Below are 20,662 nucleotides of genomic sequence, written 5' to 3'. Positions count from 1 at the left end.
ACAATGCAATTCAGTATTTGATTTTCATTCAAACAGGTGGCCATAAAGAAGACCATAGTGGTACATCATTGTTGCTGCTGGGTGTTTCTTCTGCCCCCTGGTGGCCAAAAATTGCTTGATGCAGCTTTAAGTCTTAAATATACTGTTGGCAATAAATACAACTTGATAAGAACTGCATTAAAAACTAGTTCCTCTAATTTTTGTTTGCGCTTTGTTATTCTGACGTCGGCAGCAGGAAGAAATTAACCAGGTGACAATAACGCCAACCAGCAAACCGCCGACTCCAGCAACCACTGACACCCACACAGGCAAAGAGGAAGCACACAGAGGGGTTGGTGCACTGGTGGTGGGGGTGGTCACTGGTGGACTTGGTAGACTGTTGATCTTAGTGAAGATGAAGGGATTGACCTGTAGGAAATGTGACATAGATCAGAGCAGACTTTTAAGAATGAAAGTATTCGTTACATCTTTGTTTGAAAAGGAAATTAAAATAAAAAGAATTAATTAATAACTCCATCTAGTTTGGTGATCTGATAATAACGAGCTGTGAGCAGTGGGATTTCTCTGCAGACTTCAGATTTATCGACACTTACCTCAGAGGGACAGTGAATCTTGGAGTGGTCATGGGTGAAGTTGTTGTAGGCCTGCTTTCTGCCCACAGGCTCCAACTGTTAAGACAGAAAGAGAAATTCTGTAAACCAAACAACACTTGGACACATGGTGCTGCAGTCTGGTCCATCAGCGCTCACCATGTTATTCCACAGGGCAATGGCCATCTCAGCATGAGCTCGCTCGCTGATGTGGAAACAGTCCACAGAGAAGAAACTCGGGTCAGCCTCACCCACCTGGTGAAGAGATTAGAATTTCAGCGAATATTTCATATCTGTTTGTTGCTGCTTGTTGGGATACATCTGTCTGACTTACTCCAATTTGAGGAATGAAGGAATTCCTTAAGAAGGGTTGAAGAACAACAGCAAAGTCCTCTCTTCCGTCGTAGCGATTCCCAGAAATAAGATGCTGAACCTCAACCTTAGATATAAACAGAGGATTGGAGGGATGACAGAGGGAACGCCATTTAAAAAATACTGAAATGGTTAAAAGAGCTCTTTGCTTTTACCTGATACTCGAGATTGATTCGTTTTATCTCTTCAAGCTCTGGAGAGTTTTCTGTCGGGTCGATAACACACGGACAGCTGGTCCTGTAACGATCACATTCTGGTTAATTCTCTTGCAAAGAGGAGGGAGCTGATTCCAAATCACACAATCAGTGACAAGAATCAAATACATTTTCAGGCCAAAGCCTTTGAATTTCAAGTTAAACACTTGACTGATCAAGTGAAAATAGATGGATTTATATGTTAATAGTAGTAGAATATCAGGAGAAATTGCCCTTGTATCAAAACAATAATCTAATCTGTGTCACTTTACAAACCTTTTTCTTAATTCTCATATCTGCTTGAGAAGTGTCTTGACTTGATTTTTAGTCTTTTAGGGGAAATTTACAACATTGGAATGACCAATTGCAATGTCATGTGACTGTTATTATAAAAATATTGACAATAGGCGCTTTAAAATCATGTCATTTCTAATGTTCTACAGGGCATATGGGAGGATGAAGAAACCGAAAGACAGGCAAAACAAACCTCTGCATGAGCGGACAGAGGGCGCTGTTCCCCTTCACCTTTCTCAATGGATCTATCTGCAAGATCTCCACGACATTGACCAACAGCCTCGGAACCTAAAGGTACAGAGAAAGACACGAAAAGGAAAAACATGACCCGCTTGCACTCACGAGGACAGCAGATGATGATCAGTCACACCTTTTAGCATCTCACCTCTTTGTAAAGCATGTCCAAACTGAGCATAAGATTGTGGCTGTAGTTGTTGGGTGACAGGTTGCTCTGCAGAGATATGCAAAGCATGGTTTTCACTGCGGTGCCATAACATGAACAGATTACTCCGGCACAATACGTTAAGTTTTAAGAACACTTACTTGGTCTAGGCAGTAATTGCAAAGATCGTTTCCCCCCACGAATATTGTCACAAGTTTCCAGTCCTTTTCAAAATTCACCTCCTGTGTAGCATGTGAGCAGAGAAGTGAGCATGAAGGAGGTAGACACGCAAAGAGTCGCCTCATGAATTACTTCAAATCTTACCTTATTTTCTCTCATAGCCTTGATGAGAGTTTGCACTTGCGCAGGGATCTCTCTATAACAGAACAAAGGAGGCGTTAGAGAGATGACATGAGTCTGACCATGAGTTGGTCAGAGCTTTCACTCAGGTGGAGGAACTGCAAGAAAATGCACATACGAGGTCTTAGCTCCAGCTACAGCCATGTTGAAGCCCTTCTTGGTTGGGTCCTGGCCCGTGGAGAAGCCCTTTAAGGCAGGGTTGAACATCCTCAAGATGTCTGAGGACAGGAAGAGGAAAAAGGATCAGGGACCAGCTGGGAAGCAGCATGATGCTGGTTACTGTCACTCCTGCAGCTGGCTAACAGCAGACACTGGGCCACGTGCGGGAAAATCTTCATATCATTATCTTGAACTTCTTCTTGCATGAGTGTTAAAAGATTTAAAGAAAATTCAACATGTGAGGAAACTGGTGAACACGACAAATAGCAGAAACTCACTTGGCAGTGTTGTGACAGTCTCCAGAGTCTTATCCCCTCCAATGCTGCAAGAAAAAGTCCACAGACATCAGAGTGGTTCATAAAATGTGATGGTTTTTGTAAATGAAGACTGCATGCTTGTCGTACCTCCATGATACTCCTTTATACTCTTTACTGAGGTCAAACAGGCTCTTTGCTTTAGCGCCGGTGCCTGCCTGTGAGAACAAAGGAGCCATGGAAGTCTTACATCAAAGACTGAAGACCACAGCATAAAAGGGGTGATCATCACCAGTGCAGGCTATCTGCCTGATAACAAATTGATTAGAGAGTTCATAGTTCAATGACAACAAATAGCTTATACCAGCAGGGTCACAGCTGGTGTTAGATTGCAGTTGTTTGCCTTGATCACACACAGATACCATATTATGTTAAAATAATTAAGTATTTATTGTGTATTGCTGCTTAAGTTTAAACTTGATTTAATTAATATGTGTCCAGCTGATTTCTGCATTATACAGCGTCTCATTCCTGGCACTTCCTGAAGCATAAACTGGATATCTTTACTACAACACTAACCGTTGAGGAGTCTCCCAGTGCTGCCACCACCTTGATGTCTGCTGGTCTCAGCTTGTGAACTACAAGATTAAAAAAAAAAGAGATTCAAGACATCAAACATCATCCCTGTAACAACGTAATGTCTCAGCACTGTCATTCTCATCTGTGTTTCAGCTTCAGTTAACTGAAAGAGGACGCAGAGTGTCATATCAACTGTGATGAGACGGCTGCCGGTCTCACCTGAAGTTGGCTCGGTGTCAGATGGAGCAAGGTCCACACAGGAGAAGTTACTCCCCCAGTTCTGGATGGAAAGGAACATCAAGTATGTTGACAATGTGTAACAGGACTACGTCCTGAAATGCTGCTTAGTTTCTACCTAACTTCACCAAAAGAGTCGCGTTCACTGCTGTGACGTTTTCCTAATGCTGCAAATAATGAATATTTTCTTCCTGATTTTTTGTTTGTTATTTTAAAAATGCCACCAAAACAGAGAAGTGTCCATATAATAAGTAAGCAGAGTCCACAATGACGTCCAAAACATAAAGATGATCAATTTCTTATCATATAAAACAAATAAAAACTGCATCTTTTCACTTTTAAAGAGCCAGAGCCAGAGAATATTTGGCCATTTCTCTTGATAAATGATTAATCTCTCATCAGATTTGTGGGTCAATTTCCTATAGATAACAAAGGAGTGTGTTTCAACAGTATTTGAGTCTCTGTTCAATTTGAGCTTCATTGAGATCTTACTAGAAGTCACTTCTCAGCCCCTCACATTGAGATCACATGCTTACTGTGACAGGTGGAGGTGTTGGAGAGGGAGCAGTATAGACGTAATCGCTGTTGTTATAGGTGCGGATGAACGGTGAAGCCTGTAGATGAAGGAAAGAACTTATGATGCAACTTTGAAGCCTCAAAATAAAGAAAAAATACACCCAAAAACATTATTTGAACACATTTCCTACCTTTGTTGGACATTTCAGCTTAATGTCTGCAGTAAAATCCTGTGTGGAAGTCTTATTGCCCAGAGGTTCCAGCTGGGAAAACAAGAGTGACAGCTGAGTATCGCTCAGTGCTTTTACTTTGAAATACTGGTTATGATGATCATATCATAGCAAAAGCACTTTATCGAGTTTATACTCTGTATTCCAGTGAAAGGCCAACTCCTGTCTGCACCCACATTATGTGCATAGTGACCAGCACTTGTGGTGTCATGTCAAAAGTAGCCTTGAACTAATGTCTCCATTAATATTTCCATGGTGCAGACCAATGTCCCCAGGGGGATAGTAATTCACTTACAATACATTAAGTTAAAAGCACCCACAACAACATGACACCGTCAAAGCTTCTGGTTGTGTGCTGCTCACCATGTTGTTCCAGAGGGAGCGAGCCATCAGCGTTTGGGCCTTCTGGCTGAGATGGAAGCAGTCAGCGCTGAAGAAGGAGCGATCAGCTCGGCCATCCTGTGGAAAAGGTGTGGTGGACATTTGAAGCTTGTCAACTACTCACCACTGCAAAGCAGCAAAGTTGTGTCCTAAAATCTGGTTCTTCGTGAGAGCTTATATGGTGATCCTGAAAAGTCTCTGAGTGCACGGCCACAATGGGAAAAAAAAGAGCCACCTCTCTCCCGGAAATACAAAGTCAATAGATATGTTTTTCTGTAGGATGTTAGGCTCTGAAATGTGTATTCTGTCTATACTGAGCAGTAAATGTCAAAGGAATAGTTCAACATTTTGGAAAATACAGAAATAATATCTTGACTTTCTTGTAGAGAGTCAGATAAGAAGGTTGATACTACACTAGCAGCTGGTTAGCTTAGCATAAATACAGGAAACAGGGAAAGAGTTAGCCTTGCTCTGTCAAAAGGCTGCATGATTTGCCCACCGCCACCTCAGACGCTCAGTAATTAACATTTTATGATTAATTAACATTGTTAACATACAAAGAATGATAACCAGTACTTTTGGAGGCTAGCTGTGCCTAAACCTGTGGTTATGTGCTGGACAAGTTGTCTGATGGACGGAGATTCGTTACTGACCGGCAGTTTGGGGACGATGATTTCTCTGAAGAAAGGCTGGATGACCACGGTGAAGTCTGAGCGAGTGTCGTACTGGCCGGAATCCACAAGGTCACCAAGTAAACGCTTGAAGAAAGAAAGAGGAGGCGTCAACCGGACTGTTAAGATGTAAAGATCATGTGGTTTCTTTGGCCTTTCCTACCTGATAGTTTCTGGTGAGGTCCTCCACCATCTGAAGAGCTGTCGAGTTGTCCTTCGGCAAGATAACACAAGGACACAGAATTCTGGCAAAGGGGACGTGATAAGGCGTTACACCACTGTTTCTGATCAATTCTTAAACAGTAATTAGGGGAAGATTGTGAAGATGGCAGCGCATGAGCTGGAATCAAAGCCCAACATCAAGCGCAATGAGAGTTTTTATTTTTATTTTTTAGAGTGGGAAAAAGCAGATACTCACTTCACCAGCCAAGTGGGGCATTTCAGTGAAGGGTCCCCGTGCAGCTCTCTCAGTGGGGTAATTGGGAGAGGCTCTACTAAGTTCACCAGCGCCCGAGGCACCTGACGGAGACAGTTCATGCTAACAAACCATCGACCAGGCTGGCGTGTGTGTGAACGTGTGGCAGCGTGTCTGTTGAGTTTACCTGTTTGTGCAGATAATCCAGGCTTTCTTTAATATTACGGACATAATTCTCCGCAGAGTAGAGCAGCTGTGAAGAAGAGGAAAACAGTCTCAGGCTGTGTCTTAACGAGCCGTTTGACTCGTTAACTCTGACACACACAGTACTCACAGAGTTGTCGCAGTGGTCGCAGATGTCATTTCCACCAACGAAAAGGGTGATCAGCTTCCAGTCTGATTTAAAATTGATCCTCTGTACAAAGAAGAAAGTGAGGGGGGCGTGAGTCGTACGCAGTGATGTTAAATGGAGGATCTTTTTTGTCCCAGTCTTGTAATATTTAATAAAACACAGGAAAGTGATCATTTATGTCGTATATAGATCAAATTCTAGATATACACATGTCTCTTGCAAAGTTTTGACTTTTAAAAAGCAGAACTTCACGGATTTCATAGATTTATACAGTTGGCAAATTTGAAAATAGGTAAAGAATAAATATCAATTTCTAAACTTACAGCGTCTCTCTTCATCTTTGTCACCAAAGTTCGGACCTGTGTTGGTATGTCCCTTCAAACACAAGCAAAAAAATGTTTATTTTAAGGCATATTCATCCAAATTCTGACTGATTCTCAAAGAAATTCTTCATAGATTTTAGTGTGGGCAACTTGATTTTAAAACAATAAAACACAATAATAAAAAATAAATACTTTTGAAAAAGACAATAATGTAAGATAGTAAATTAAAAGGTTTTTTTTCTAAATTCAAGAATCAACAACTGTAAAAGCAAAAGCGTTTATAACTATAGTGAAATAGCATGAATGCGTAAAGGCGAACAGTCGGAAAAGAGGCTTTGATGCCTGTGTCCTTCATCCTGACAACATAAGCAGGTATTCTGTGATTAAAAGCTGGTGCGAGGCAGCTGAAAACGCCTCTGAAAGCACTCACTCGCTCTTCGCTCCAGCCACAGCCTGGTTGAGGAACGCCTTAGCGGTGTGCTGCTTGCCAATGCCAACAGAGAAACCCGTCAGGTTGTGGTTAAAATGTTTTAAGATGTCTGTTATAACGAAGGAATCATGATTTCAGTGGCAGTGCACATCCCAGAGTATCAGACACTGACTTTAACATGTCATTTGAACATTATAGAAGTAAAAGGACTGACTGGGCAGCGTGGTGACCGTTGTGAGGTTTTCATCTCCACCAATACTGCAAAAAAACACATAAAACAGTGTTTTGATGAAAAATGAATTGCCGTCGAACCAAACATTATGCATTAGTGTATTATCCTGCAGTGTTGTGTGATGCTGAAAAGTCATGGCTTACCTCCAGGACAGACCTCTGTACTGACGCAGGACGTCCAGGATGTTGTTAGGGCTGGCGGCGATGCCATTCCCCGCCTGACGGATGGAAGAGGACAGAGTTTCAGTGCAGTGTTAGCATGCAGAATATAACATTACCCATTAACATGAGCTACAGATGTCCAGTATTTTACTGGGCACTGTCACTGAAAGGCATATGTTTAGTATCTTAGAGTTAGCCACTACTTTTAGGATCAGTTCTCGACTTTTATCTATCTATAATAAAAAAAATGACTCACTGTCAGAGAGTCTCCCACAGCAGCCACCACTTTGATATCTCCTGGCCTGAGTTCATGGACTGGAAAAATACAGAGGACACAACGTTTAGTTAATTAGACAGCGCTGCATATAAAGGATTAAATTGAACTATTTGAACGAAGAATAAAGAAATTCATCTCTAATTAACAAATAGAGGTTAAACGGGTAGACAGGTAAAAGACTTAAAACAATAAATAGTGATGAAAGTGATACAGATTTGTGACAAATTCAAGGTCAACGAGTTTTCAGATCCACCTGAGGATTGTAATGCGTCTTACCTGAGGTGGGCGAGGACGGCGAGGGGTTGAGGTCCCCGCAGGGCATCTCTGTGCCTGTTAACTGAGGGGACACAGAGCGCATGCACAGTCAGAGCTAGACAGGAAGCAAACAACGCTGCCATGGCCTCCGTTTGACAATACTGACCGAGTGAAGGAGAGGAGAGGCATCGCTGTGGCGATAAGAAGGAGAGTTTCCCTCCGTCCTCAGGAAGGGTCGGTCCTTGGGAGGCGGATAATGAAAACGAGTTGGTAAAGAAGATTACAGTGCATGCAATAACACACCTTAACATTCAGATTTAACTGCATGTGTGTGTGTGTTTTCAGCACAGTTGCTCACCTCGGTTGGACACGGCAATGCGACCATCTTCCCATCGGCATCTGTGTTATGTTGGCTGCTTGTGGGCTGCAGCTGAAAAACAGAAAACTCTTCATGATTGAGAGAACAATGGCTCTGTGTGTTTTTGTGTGTGTGTGGGGGGGGGGGTGCTGGGCTGCTGAGATTGTTTCAGGACTCACCAGGTTTGTCCACATCTGCACCATCAGGTTGTCAGCTTGTTGGGACGCTCTGGACTCAGACAGAGGCTTCCCGGTCTGTAACAACAACATTGAAAGTACTTCTTCAGTCAGTGAGATAAGAAGAACTCAGTATCTGCTATTTTCGCAAACACACACAGGCTATCGTTGTGTCAACAGATAAGGACTTTTGGTCCCTTTTCCCGCCATTTTTTATTGACTTTATCTTCTACTTTATTGTCTTTTATATTTTAAAGAGAAGGTACAAAATAGACACTCAGGACTAGAACAGGTGAGGTTTGTTTAGCTTTTAGCTTTGATTAGCCAGCGTGCTAATTGCTGTGATCTTGAGTTAACAGGAAGTTCATTTTGTGACTCCTTTGATATTTTTGCAGCTGCAGCCCTTTTGCGCTCTCCTCGGTTCTCTAAATCGTGTTGTTTTATCCATTTAGCCACATTTTTAAACCCAATCATCTGCTTCTAAACAATGAATACTGTTAACTGCCTGATTACAGCAGCAACACAGTAATGCCTCATTGTAATGTAATAAAGTGGAAGTGGGAAACGCAGTCAACAATAAAAGGAAATGAAAAGAAAACCTGTCCTACTCACAGGAGACTTTTATTTTTAAAGAGAAAAAACAGGCTGTCCAAACTCCTGAGACACTGTCTGCTCTACTTCAGCTTTAGCTGACCCCCAAAACCTTGACTATCACCTTGTGAAAAATAATTACAACTTTACCTCAGCAAGGATTATCAAGGGATGCCAAATGGTGCAAGCAGACTGCAAGATTAAGATCAAGATGTTGAAGGACAGTGTCCATCTGCTACTCACAGAGACAGATGAAGGGTCTGTGATGAAAGGCGAGTCCTGCATGATGACAGTGAAGTCATCTCTGTCTCCGTACCAGCGCTTCTTCACCATGAGCTCGTCCAAGGACTCCTGAGTTTGAGAAGAAGAGTTCACGCTACAGCTAACTTCACAGCAGCCGAAACAACCAGAGGACTGAGCGTCTGGACGCTGACAGATATTTTGGATAAGAAAAAATGGACAAACCTGCAGAGCTTGACTCAGCATGACCCTCTGAAGTCTGACCTCTCCTTCGCTGTTCGCCTCCATGCATGGACACGTCCTGCCAGAAAGACAGATTCAGTCACTACCCAGCAGTATATGAAGTAGTCTGAGCTAGCTCCACCTTAACCACCATTCTGCATAACGAGTACTTTTACTCACTTGTGGAAACTGTCATGCTCTCCATCCCACAATGCAACGCTGACGATGGTGCGCTTCAGCTGCAGCACAGTGAAGTGAAACAAAGAGCGTGTGAGATGTGTGAATGCTGACAATACGCCGACTGAATGGAAAATGCTGTATGCGGTCTGAAATGTACCTGAGAGTGCAGCACCTGCAGAGCATCATCCACCTCTTTAACCAGGGCTGTGAGGGCAGACTGAACCTGCACGCAAACACAGCAGACCGAGACTTTAATAACATTTTCGTTCATCTGTCACATATCATTACTATTACTCTATTATTACTCTTATTAATATTCTTAGTATTATTTGTGCCCACACAGCCAGCCAACGATAGCTTCATCAACATTAAGATCTCTCTCTGTTTACCTGCTGCTGCTCGCAGGCGCAGAGCTGATCCACCTGAACGAAGAGGAGGAGCAGCTTCCAGTCTCTGTCCACATCAATGACCTGCAGGAGAAAAAGTCAGCCTCTTTAAAGGTTTGTTTTATGACACTCAGGTCGTTAAAGAGGTGCTTTTTGATCATTCAATAGTCCTTTTCCCTCACTCCCAAACAACACTGATTTATTGTATTAATTATATGAATTCAGTGAGCAACATTTCCATTTCCATTAGTAATTGAATAATGTCATAATTACTTATGCAGATGTAGACGTTTAATTGTCTGATGTAAAAAACAAAGCAGTGATAAATGTCCCTTAAGAGGGGAGTGCAGACACTGGAGCTCCTACCTGAGTGTTTTGGAGGTGGAGGGACGCTTCCTTTGCCTGCTCCACCAGTGTGCTACGACCAAACCAAACATGGAGAAGACGGCGTCAGATCACAGGGAGCAGTCAGTCATTGGTGGCATGTTTCTCATGTGTCACAAAGTGCTGTCTGTACCTGTGCTGAGCAAACCGAGGGGCGTACAAGTTTGTTTCATCTGACGGAGGACTGATGAGTGCAGGGTTGAACAGGGTCATCAGCTCTGATGCAGGGACATGAACACAAGTTGAACACCAAAACCCAGAGCTTCTTTTCTTTTTAACCACAGCAGAGCTGAAACCATCAGTCGACTAATCGAGTTGTAAAATGACAGAAAATTGATCAGCAATGATTTTAGTGTTTGATTTGCAAAGCCAAAAATGTAGTGGTTCTAACTTCTTGTGTGTAAATATTTGCTTTTTCTCGCTCCTCTGATGCTAAAAATTGATTATCTGGCTTTAGAAAATCGTGATAGACATTTTTTACTATTTTATGGCATTTCATTGACCAAACAATCAATAAATTAATCCAACAAGTAGCTGTTAGTTATGGCCCTAAATCACAGACAAGCTCTTCACTGTAATGAAACAAATTATTACTGGAAACATGACTGAGTTACTGTGTTTCAAAGACACTTGACACTTTAATTATCAAATCAAATCAAATCAAATCAAATCAAATCAAACTTTATTTATATAGCACTTTTCATACATATTAAAATGCAACACAAAGTGCTTCACAGGATTTAAAAACATTATATATCAAAATAAAGCAACAATAAAAACCCATCCCTCCCACCCTCTGTATGTACAAACACCCACCCTCAACTACATGCATACACACACGCACACACGCACACACACACACACACACACACACACACACACACACACACACACACACACACACATTCTTACTGCAGACGATAGCAGGGGTAACGAGACATGGCAGGGCACTAATGACTGAGGAAAATGCCACCTTTGGGGTCGTCCACACCGAGAGACATCAGGGACTGTGAGCACAGGGGGCACCTGCACCCGGCCCACCCGAGCCCGACAGACCGGTGGACCCCACACCAAGGTAGGGAGTCCCCCAACCAGCCGGGCCAAGAGGGCCCGAGGACAGCGCCCCCTGCAACAGATCAGACACATCTCTCAGTGTGGACGACCCGCCGAGGAAACACTGGAATTAAAAAAAAAAAAAAAAAATAAAGTAAAATAAAATAAAATAAACATTTAAAAGAAGAAAAGTTCATAAGACAATAAGTAAAGTAAATAAAATAGAGTAAAATAATACAACATATAAAACATTGACATTGAATGAAATAAGATGAGCAAAGGAAAAAAAAAAGGAATTAGAAGGAATTAAGTTTGATGAAGAACGTCTCCTTCCTGGTTCCTGTCCATCCGTATTTTATCTCTGAAATTCCACTTTATATTTTAATGAATGACTTTCAGAACAGATAACAGAGCACAGGCCGGGTGCATGGAAAGTGTATTGGGGTTCACTGTCTCAAGTTATCACGGTTAATGCGGATATCATGGCAGTAAAGATAGCACACAGTAGTGGAATAGACGCACATATCAACCTCTTTAGATGAATCACTGGCGCATGTAGGCCTGTTCTAATGAAAGTTACATTTTGTTTTAGCGAATCTCCCATCAAGCCTGTTTGAAGGCAGCAGGAGTGAAGCATGCAGGAGTGCAGTAATTAAACTAAGAAGCGTGCAGCAAACAGCAAAACGAATCATTGAGTCTTACCTCTGAGTCTTGATAGCACCGCAGACAGCTCAGCGCTGCAGGAGAACAAACCACAGCGTGATTACGTCTCTATGATGTTGAGTTTTAGACCTTCTGTTCACGCTTGAAGCTAACGTGCTCACCTGTGCATGTCAAGGCCGATGGAAGAAAGCACGGCCACGTCTGAGGGCCGAACGCTGTGGACTGGAGAGAGAGCAAATCATCGTTTAAAGTGAATCTCAGCGCTGAGACAGTTGTTGCAAATCAGAAATAAAATAGTTTTGTAGTGAATCTTAGACAAATATCTATTAATATAAAATGGGATCTAACAAACTTACCATTTAAAGGAGGCGACTGAGAGGCGAACATCTGAGCGCAGGGCAGTCCGGTTACTGAAATCAGGGAGAGGCGACAAAGACTTCATAAATCTATATTTAATGTAGTGGATCAGCTATTAGGATGGTTTAATATTGCTAAAATCACATGTATTACTATTCTGCAAAGATATTTTTCTTCTTCCTACTTGACTTTTGCATTGTCTCCAGTGGGATGCTTGTTGTAGCGATTGAATGCATCATTTTCGTATATTATGAAAAAGTGATTGGAATTAATGGGAAACTGGTGCAAACTCAGCTCAAACCAGCTCATCATTTGTCTCTTTTAACCACCGAGGAGCCATGCAGAATCTTTAAAAGCATGCGTTTTTGTTGTCATTTCAAAAGAATTGAGAAAATGTAGAATTCCTGATGCGTAAAACAGAAAGGATGATGCTCTCTGTCATGTCAAAACAGGAGAAATGAAATGTGATTTTAGAATAAACCCTGGCGTGGGCTAAAAACAACTTTCTCCTCAGCTGATGAGGGTCAAATTTTAATCAAACCCAGCTTTATCCCCCCAGCACGATGACTTTTCCATGCTTACTGCCTGATTTATAATGTTTATGTCCTGTCTAGTGGTTTAAAACACTGATTATCTTTTTCTCAGTTTTAAAAAACTGCAGCATTAAATGAAGCAAACAGTGGAAACCTGTTGTCCATGTGAGCCCCAGGACTGTGACCAGAACCAGCTGTGGAAGCGTCATCTCCCTCATTTTCTCTGGTTTTGTCCTCGTGGATCTTTGCTGCAGCCGTCCGTCCTCTCCGCTCTCTCTGTCGGTCTGTGTCATTATCAGTCATACCTGTAAACTATAAATATAAATATGCACAGAGGGGAGGGACTGGTCTACATGTCTCAAGGACACGGCCATGAAGTTTATTATGAAACAATGACAGGGATAATGAACATTTATTACTATAATGAGTCACAGTGAACTTCAGGGTGTTCATTTGACTATTTCTTGACCATCTGAGAGTTATTTTTCGTTTGGTTACAGCAAATTTAAACATCAAAAAAGCAGAATTCAAAATATGATAAAACATTAATATGATTGAAAAATCATTGTTGTTGTTTACCTTGTTTACCTGATCACACTGATGGAAAATGAAGTGACTTTAAGTTTCTGGCATTTCTTCGATAAAAGACATTATCTGTTCTGCAGTCAGATAAGTGAGAAGGTTAAGATCTTTATTGATTAAACAGGCTGCATATATGTTTGTAATGATGATAAAAATCTGCACGTCTGCGTCTGCACAGCATGACTTCACCTCTACAAGCTTTGTTTTATCTCCTGTGTCTCAACTTTGTGATCGCGACAAGAGATGGAAGATTGATTTACAGCTTAATGCAGATCTCACACTGTGTGCACACATCTGCTCTCACATCCAAGGTGAAGCCTCCTAACATAATTTTTGGATGCCATCTGATCAGAGGGCTTGTTATGCGTTGACAACGTCCTCCTGCTGTTTGGCTCTCAGCCTCACACTCGACGCCTGGACGTCACTTTACTGTACAGATGCTGGTAGCTTGTAGTTAAGTCCTTGGCATGTTGACGACCTCTAGCAGCGTAAGGTCAGGAATCACACCACTCTGCAGGCTTTTCCTGATACATGGCGCAACAAGGGAAAGATTATCTTGGTTATTACATAATTAGTTGTGGCTATCTCTTTTTTATCTGCTATTTTGTAACCACAGTGAGGAAAAAAAAAAAATCCCAGCAAATGTACTCCTTAATGTCAGATGAGTTGCATAAATTTGAAATAAACAGACAAAAGTTTCGACACAGTCTTTGATTTTTGAAGAAAATGGCCTCACAGGAGCAGTGGAAGGATCGGAAACGGCATGTGGTGTAACATTTATAGTAAGGTACAGTTTAAGAGTACAGTGTATCTCAGAAAGTTGCATGTTTGGTGCTACAACTGAACCGTCTTAAGCTTTTTTGGTCCCATAATTCAATGAAATATTTGTATTTGTCTTAATTATGTGGAAATAGTGGAGATGACCTGAACAACCTCTTTGCAAAAATGATTTTATTTCTTTTTAAATATTAATTCAACAACAACACATCTAGTAAGTAAAAAAGTAAAGCTTGTTTAGCATAGCACCTCTCACAGGCGAGAACGAGAACCTTCAAATGAACTCGATGAGGTCTGTAGACGGTCCAGAGATGAGTCGCTGAGGCACGTGAAAGGCAGCTTACAGCATGAATGATCAGCTGCATTTCTTAAATGGAAGACACTTTGATTGAAGTGCATAGCCTGATCAAATATAGGATTTAAGATAAGATTTGACTGTTCAGCTAAAGAAAGGGACCTGAAAGACAAAGCAACCTTGAAAGCTTTGCAATCATTAATACATCAATATGTCTTATGTAACTGTAACAAGTCGTTAGCCATCCAGTCCTTAATGGCAGTCAGACATTTGTGCAATACCAATTGCCAATAAATTGTCATCGGGCTTGAAAGAAACATACAGTTAGAAATCATCAGCATAACTGAGATAAGAGACAGCTTTAAATATGCTAATATTATGACATCCAGTAAGAGTGACGCTTCAGTGTCGTAAAGCTCGACTATCTCTTATCTGTGTTTAGATTAGAGAGGTGATGGATGTAGAGAAGGGTGAAGAAGTTAAGAAAGCAACTTAAATGTTTTCTTACGCCCACTGTCCTTATGTCATCATCAAAAGACATTAATACTGCCTCTAATCCGGCCAGCATTAGCGCTTTGTTAAATCACCTGGACACACATTCTGTACCCACTTAAAGGCCTCAGCTGACGTCTGTACATAGGAATGTATAGTCACCATTGTGTCCTTCCAGCAGAGTGACAGAGTGAATGCAGCAGAACTATGAACGCTGATTACGGTCTGCTATCTTACCTCAAGGACGTTAACTTTGCAAGAACCCCCTGCGGAAGCATGGCCTTTATCTTCTCAATCTGCGCTAACCTTTGTACAGGCTTAGCTGAACAGTTTGTCCTGTAGTTACACTGCACAGTCATCCTCACTGTCTGCACAAACAATTAACAATTGATTAACCTGAATTAATTGTTTCAAGAAAAGGTGCAGCAGAGAGGATTTCATTAAAGATCTGGTAATTTTCTAGAAGCTTGAGACAGAACAAGATGTTTCATGCAGGCTGAGGAGACGATGCACGAGAAAAGTGCTCATTGCTTTGCTATTTATCAGACTGTTAAAGCAAAATTTGTGGACTTGAATCAAAGCTATTTATCAAATTTCTCCTGACTTAAAAATGCGATTAAATTTAACAAAGTCATTTTAAAAAACAGGTGTTTTGGAGTGACTATTGATCATGATGTGGTGCTTTTGCCTGATTTGAATGTTTGATTGGCTGCAACACGTCTTTTTCTTTCCTTTTTATGGATTGTTATTGTCTGCGTTTGTCAGTGTGAAGCTAAATTCTTCAGTTTAGGTGTTATTTCCAATTCAGCAATTTCCAACATTAATGAACAAATATAAAATGTTACATGTTTTTGCTGATTTCTTTCAAAGAATGAACAATATGGCAGATGAAGGCAAATGCTTGTATCTGATTGGCTACTCCTGCCGAGAGCATACAATTGATTAATTGTGTGATTGTTTAAAGTTACTCTTAAAAGAGAACTGCACTGTTTTAGCATCACACTTCTCTAATGGTGTCAGACTTAGAAAGGATCAAAAATGTAGTTTGGAGTTGCCCTTTAAAAATTACTCTTACATTGGATTAAATGACTTGATAAATGTGTTTTTCACACTCCGTGAAGAACTTTTTTTACTCCTAAGTTGGCACTTTGGGCATTCTTGAGTAAAAACCTTTGACGTTTTAAAAAATGTGGGCCCTCTACAAAGATTGGCTGAGATGTCTTCAGTCAGTCTTTTTTGTCCTTGTTTATTAAAGTTAAGTATTAAAGGAGAGAGCAGAAGACACAATAAAGGGTGTAGGGAGACAGGGCTGCCTTCGTATCCCACCAACTGGAGCAATACACCACCAGATGGATGATACTGATCGCTGCTTCTCTGGCTGCTCAGAGAGCACAAACATGATCTGGCACTGGATGCAGCCAGGAGGACAGAGATCCCTATGTGGTATTTTGGGGCGCTGCTTGATGCCTTTGGCTCACTGTCATGTAACTTAAGGTAGCAGGATTTGAGGTTTTTGAACAGTCTGGTGAAGACATATGAAATGGCATGGGAAGATAAAGTGCATGAGGCATTCAGCACGAAAGCAAAAAGCGTTCAGTCAAGCCTGCTGGATTTTCTGTGACATCTGTGTTTTTCAAACAAACTGATTCCAACAAAGATGTAAATGTTCAAGGGCTACTCACAACTGTATGTTTTTACTTAAAAAAAAAAGAAAAAAAGGCTAAATATTTCTTATATAAACAATTGGGTACCATAGTTTTTAGCAAATGCCATGAAGCAGGAGAAAATTGTGCACAGTAGCATCACTTTGATGTGTGTATAGGCGCAGACTGCTGCCTCCTTGTGCTCCTTAGCTAGAAGTGCATGAAGCTCCAGGCGACACATGGGTTACACTTGGGAGACTCGGCCTTCAAAATAAGGCGTAGATATTGTAATTAAAAGCCAAATCTGGTTACACATGAGGATGTGGACTCTATTCTTCAGTGCAGACTCTACTATAAGTTTAAGATGATGATCAATTATGATTATGATCATTATTATTTGTATGTTACAATTTAAAACAGCCTTGGGGATTTACTTTGAAAGTTTTACACGGAAGATGTGGTTGTCGTCGTCTCTAGCTTGATAAAAACAAACGCCGTTGGAGCATCCTGGTTGCATCAACTGCCGTCGTCTGTTGTCAAACTCGCTTCAGAAGAAACAGGCACCCGCTTAATAACTCCACATTAAAGACATACAGGTAATTAAAGACACTTCGACGAGAAAAATGTCCTTTTCTTCTTCCAGCTGCCATTCTGCTAGCTAACGTTAACATTTCAGCTAAGCCGTTGCTTGGCCTGTTAGCGATCATATGGATGTCTTTGACACTTTTTTCTTTTTTTTTTCCCGACACTGGTAACGTTGTTTTTTGACTTCTTAAAACTTACAGCTTTTGCTAGTTTACGATAAAAAGCTAATCCACAGAGAAATGTTTTTTCTTGTCTTTAGCCTTAACCTTGTTGTTGACATACCTGGCCTAATGATGCGTTCAAGTGAACCCTAAACACCCCACCATTCCCAGTGCGCATCGTAAATGTCGTTTTATTTATAATTAGCACAAAATTCAGTTGTAACTTAATAGTTAAATTGTATTGCACAGGCATTAAAGGAATGTCTGTATTCGACATAGTGGAACGTAAACTAATTCCATTTCTGTACAAATAGTGGTGTTAAATACCTAAAATGCTAAATAATGTTAAAATCATAGGCTGACATTTTTTTTCAAAATCAGGAATCACCCCTTAAATGTCACCTTTTAAAAATGTGGTGTCATAGCAAAAACAGACTGTGGGAAATATGGTTAAAATCATCTGTCTCATTTTATGCATCTATATTAATTTACAACCCTAATTCCAAAATGGTTAGGACTCTGTGTGAAATTGATCAGGCTGCAATTTCTTTGGCAAATCCAGCGAATTAGACATCTGACGAGACAAGATCTCCGACATCTTACAGTACACATCATCATCCATAAAAAGAAAACACAGTTTTCTCTTGTATTTGTTTACGTCAGGTCTGTGGTGCCTTCTGTTCATGTGGAAATGTTTGTTAACATCATCTAACAAGGCCACACTCTTTGTTTGATTTTGATTTTACCTGCTGGTGGCAGGCACGATGGGGCGGATCTTCTTGGATCACATTGGTGGGACTCGCCTCTTCTCCTGCGCCAACTGTGACACCATCCTGACCAACCGAGCTGAACTCATCTCCACGCGCTTCACTGGAGCCACCGGCCGAGCTTTCCTGTTCAATAAGGTACCTGCGCGTCACTTCCCTCACGCGGAGCATGGACAATAGTGTTTACTTCGTTCTCAACACTCATCTCAGGATGCTTGTCATTTCAACTTCTTTGTGTTAACGCTGAGATATATCTCCAGGGTGGTCAGATTGTGTTATTCACATGATCAGATCCTCATTGACAGATACTGTTAAGACATTTCCTCATTAGACAGTAAGCATGTCAAAATCCAGGAGGTGGCAGTGTCATACCAAGACAAACAAGTACTCAACACTCCTGATTAATGATTTTACAGAATCTGAGAATTAGCATGAACATAATTTTGGTAATTTTTTGGACAATAATAAGAGATAAATTAGTCCCAATTCTAACAATAAAACTAGCATTTATGGATGGCTGTGTGGACACAATTAGAGTTAATACAAATACTACATTCATCAGTTTTCATTTTCATTCATCTGTAATTATTTTTGACATTTTATTCATTGTTTCATGCAAAATGCAAAACATTTGATGGTTCCAGCCTCTAAAATGAAAAGATTTGAAGCTGTTCACAATTTTATAGCATTGTAAATTGAATATCTTTGGGTGCTGACTGGACACCTTTTAATATTTCACGGACAAAACAATTAATCAATAATCAAGAAATTACAATACATGTAGTTGCAGCCCGTAACACCCAAAACTCAATCATTTTGCTCCTGCATATGTTCCTCACTTGTCAGACTCTGAAAGATTCTCCATAGGGAAGCATTTAACTGTGACACACGTGTGACTGCTGCCCTCCAGGTCGTGAACCTGCAGCACAGCGAGGTCCAAGATAGAGTCATGCTGACGGGTAGACACATGGTGCGCGACGTCAGCTGCAAGAACTGCAACAGCAAGCTGGGCTGGATGTACGAGTTCGCCACCGAGGAGAGCCAGCGCTACAAGGAGGGCCGCGTCATCCTGGAGAGGGCGCTGGTGAGGGAGAGCGAGGGCTTCGAGCACGTTCCCTCTGACAACTCCTGAGTTCACGCGTGCTGCCGCTTCAGTGCTCAACCCGTGCATACTGCAGCTTTTCCTCCAGCAGCGGTGCACGGACTTGCATGGACAGTGTGCCATTTGTGAGTAGAGCTACACCAAAATAATATCACAAGCTGGGTCGTTGTGGGGAGTTTAAACATGAAGTGGTGGACATTTTCCCGTAACTTTAAACATCTAAGAATTTCTTCTACGATGGGTAATAACACCATTGCTTCTCTACCCATTTAAAACCGCCTGCAGCTTCAATATGTGCCCGACAGGCCGTGATGTTCGTAGAACGTGTTGGTGTGGTAGGCTTTTGGCTGCTGTCAGAGGGAGACGATTCGCTCCTGCTGCTCTACAAGAAGCTCAGACAGATCCACAGATTGTTTGTAGAGGTTTGAACAGCCAGTTATCAGCATTGGTGAATTCTGAGTCTTAGCACAAGATTTAGTTTCTAAGCAGTGTGTTGCAATTCATTCCTTTCCTGATGAGTGATGTCAGTGTGACACAGTGCCAGAAATGACTTACTTTCCTTTAGTGTTAATGTTTATCATGTTGATCATATCCCCACTTTTACTATTTTATGTTAAGAAATGATAATAAAGTTCAGGTTTAGGTATATCAGTTTATCACCTTGATGCAAACATCTCAGCCACCAGATTTACTGACCATAAGTCCATATGCTGTTCATTTTTACCCACTTAATTAACACAATTATTCAAATATTTTAATTGACTGGTGGCACTTGACAAATTATTTGAATGAGAACATGTTTATTTTATTTTATTTTTTCAAGAATAAATCATTCAAACAGTATGTATTTATTGAATCTGTGTATTCTTATGTCTGTCTTGTATTCTGATTTGAACATGGCCTGCTGCCTGAACCATCACAAGATCTTCTTTTTTATGTATTATTTCATTTATTAGATGAGTATTCAGTGCATGTTAAAGTAATTTAAGATCTAAATAATTCTACCTAAATATCAGAAACACCTGACTTCATATAAAGCAAAGCAAAGCAAAAATCTTGACTGGAAGTCAGTGGTTGAAAGCTCCCTCACAAAAAAACAAACAAAAAAATCTAAGAAACTAGTAACAGGACTGTGTTTCAGTCACATAGAGAACCTCAGATCAGAGGCCACAGAGTTCCAGTAGCAGACACATCATCAGCTGTTTGGAGGAGACTGTGAATCAGGCCTTCATGCTGCAACTGCAGCAAAGAAACCACTCCTGAAGGGGACCAGCAACAAGGAGAGAAGAGCCTGGACCAAGAAACAAAATGGAAATCAGACCAGAGCATATCTGCACTTTGGTCTGATGAGTCCAAGATTTTTGGTTCTAACGCTGCCTCTGCGAGATGCAGAGAGGTTGAACGGGTGGTATCTGCTCGGTGGTTCCCACTGTGAGACATGGAGGAGGAGG

At 41.2% G+C, this 20,662-nt stretch overlaps 2 protein-coding genes across 3 annotated transcripts; one reads left to right on the top strand and one right to left on the bottom strand.

The window, feature by feature from the left end:
• Positions 1-177: 177 nt before the first annotated feature.
• LOC139348138 (phospholipase B1, membrane-associated-like) lies at positions 178-13,110 on the bottom strand. The gene is made up of 42 exons (XM_070988088.1): positions 12,993-13,110; positions 12,274-12,327; positions 12,079-12,139; positions 11,957-11,991; positions 10,335-10,419; positions 10,184-10,235; positions 9,821-9,901; positions 9,589-9,654; positions 9,432-9,490; positions 9,255-9,330; positions 9,033-9,140; positions 8,202-8,276; positions 8,023-8,094; positions 7,831-7,905; positions 7,686-7,746; positions 7,389-7,447; positions 7,115-7,188; positions 6,954-6,997; positions 6,740-6,848; positions 6,310-6,361; positions 5,969-6,049; positions 5,822-5,887; positions 5,638-5,738; positions 5,383-5,464; positions 5,202-5,306; positions 4,531-4,626; positions 4,129-4,200; positions 3,958-4,035; positions 3,404-3,464; positions 3,185-3,243; positions 2,756-2,823; positions 2,630-2,673; positions 2,311-2,410; positions 2,157-2,208; positions 1,994-2,074; positions 1,836-1,901; positions 1,644-1,738; positions 1,118-1,199; positions 925-1,029; positions 750-845; positions 594-668; positions 178-408 (listed from the first exon to the last, which is right to left on the bottom strand). The coding sequence occupies exons 1-42, from the start codon at positions 13,108-13,110 to the stop codon at positions 178-180; spliced, it is 3,312 nt and encodes a 1,103-aa protein (XP_070844189.1).
• LOC139347998 (protein yippee-like 5) lies at positions 1,606-20,265 on the top strand. 2 transcript variants are annotated; one of them, XM_070987917.1, is made up of 6 exons: positions 1,606-1,744; positions 3,338-3,485; positions 4,544-4,637; positions 9,837-9,931; positions 18,102-18,247; positions 19,020-20,265. In XM_070987917.1, exons 5-6 carry the CDS (start codon positions 18,107-18,109, stop codon positions 19,239-19,241), a joined length of 363 nt encoding a protein of 120 aa, XP_070844018.1. In that variant the 5' UTR covers positions 1,606-1,744; positions 3,338-3,485; positions 4,544-4,637; positions 9,837-9,931; positions 18,102-18,106; the 3' UTR covers positions 19,242-20,265. The 2 variants fall into 2 exon arrangements, with proteins under 2 accessions (XP_070844018.1, XP_070844017.1); XM_070987916.1 differs by lacking the exons at positions 1,606-1,744; positions 3,338-3,485; positions 4,544-4,637; positions 9,837-9,931 and adding an exon at positions 17,070-17,192.
• Positions 20,266-20,662: the final 397 nt, after the last annotated feature.

The sequence above is a fragment of the Chaetodon trifascialis genome, chromosome 19 (assembly GCF_039877785.1).
Source record: "Chaetodon trifascialis isolate fChaTrf1 chromosome 19, fChaTrf1.hap1, whole genome shotgun sequence".
Lineage (NCBI taxonomy): Eukaryota > Metazoa > Chordata > Actinopteri > Chaetodontiformes > Chaetodontidae > Chaetodon > Chaetodon trifascialis.
This window is presented reverse-complemented; position numbering and strand designations above follow the sequence as displayed.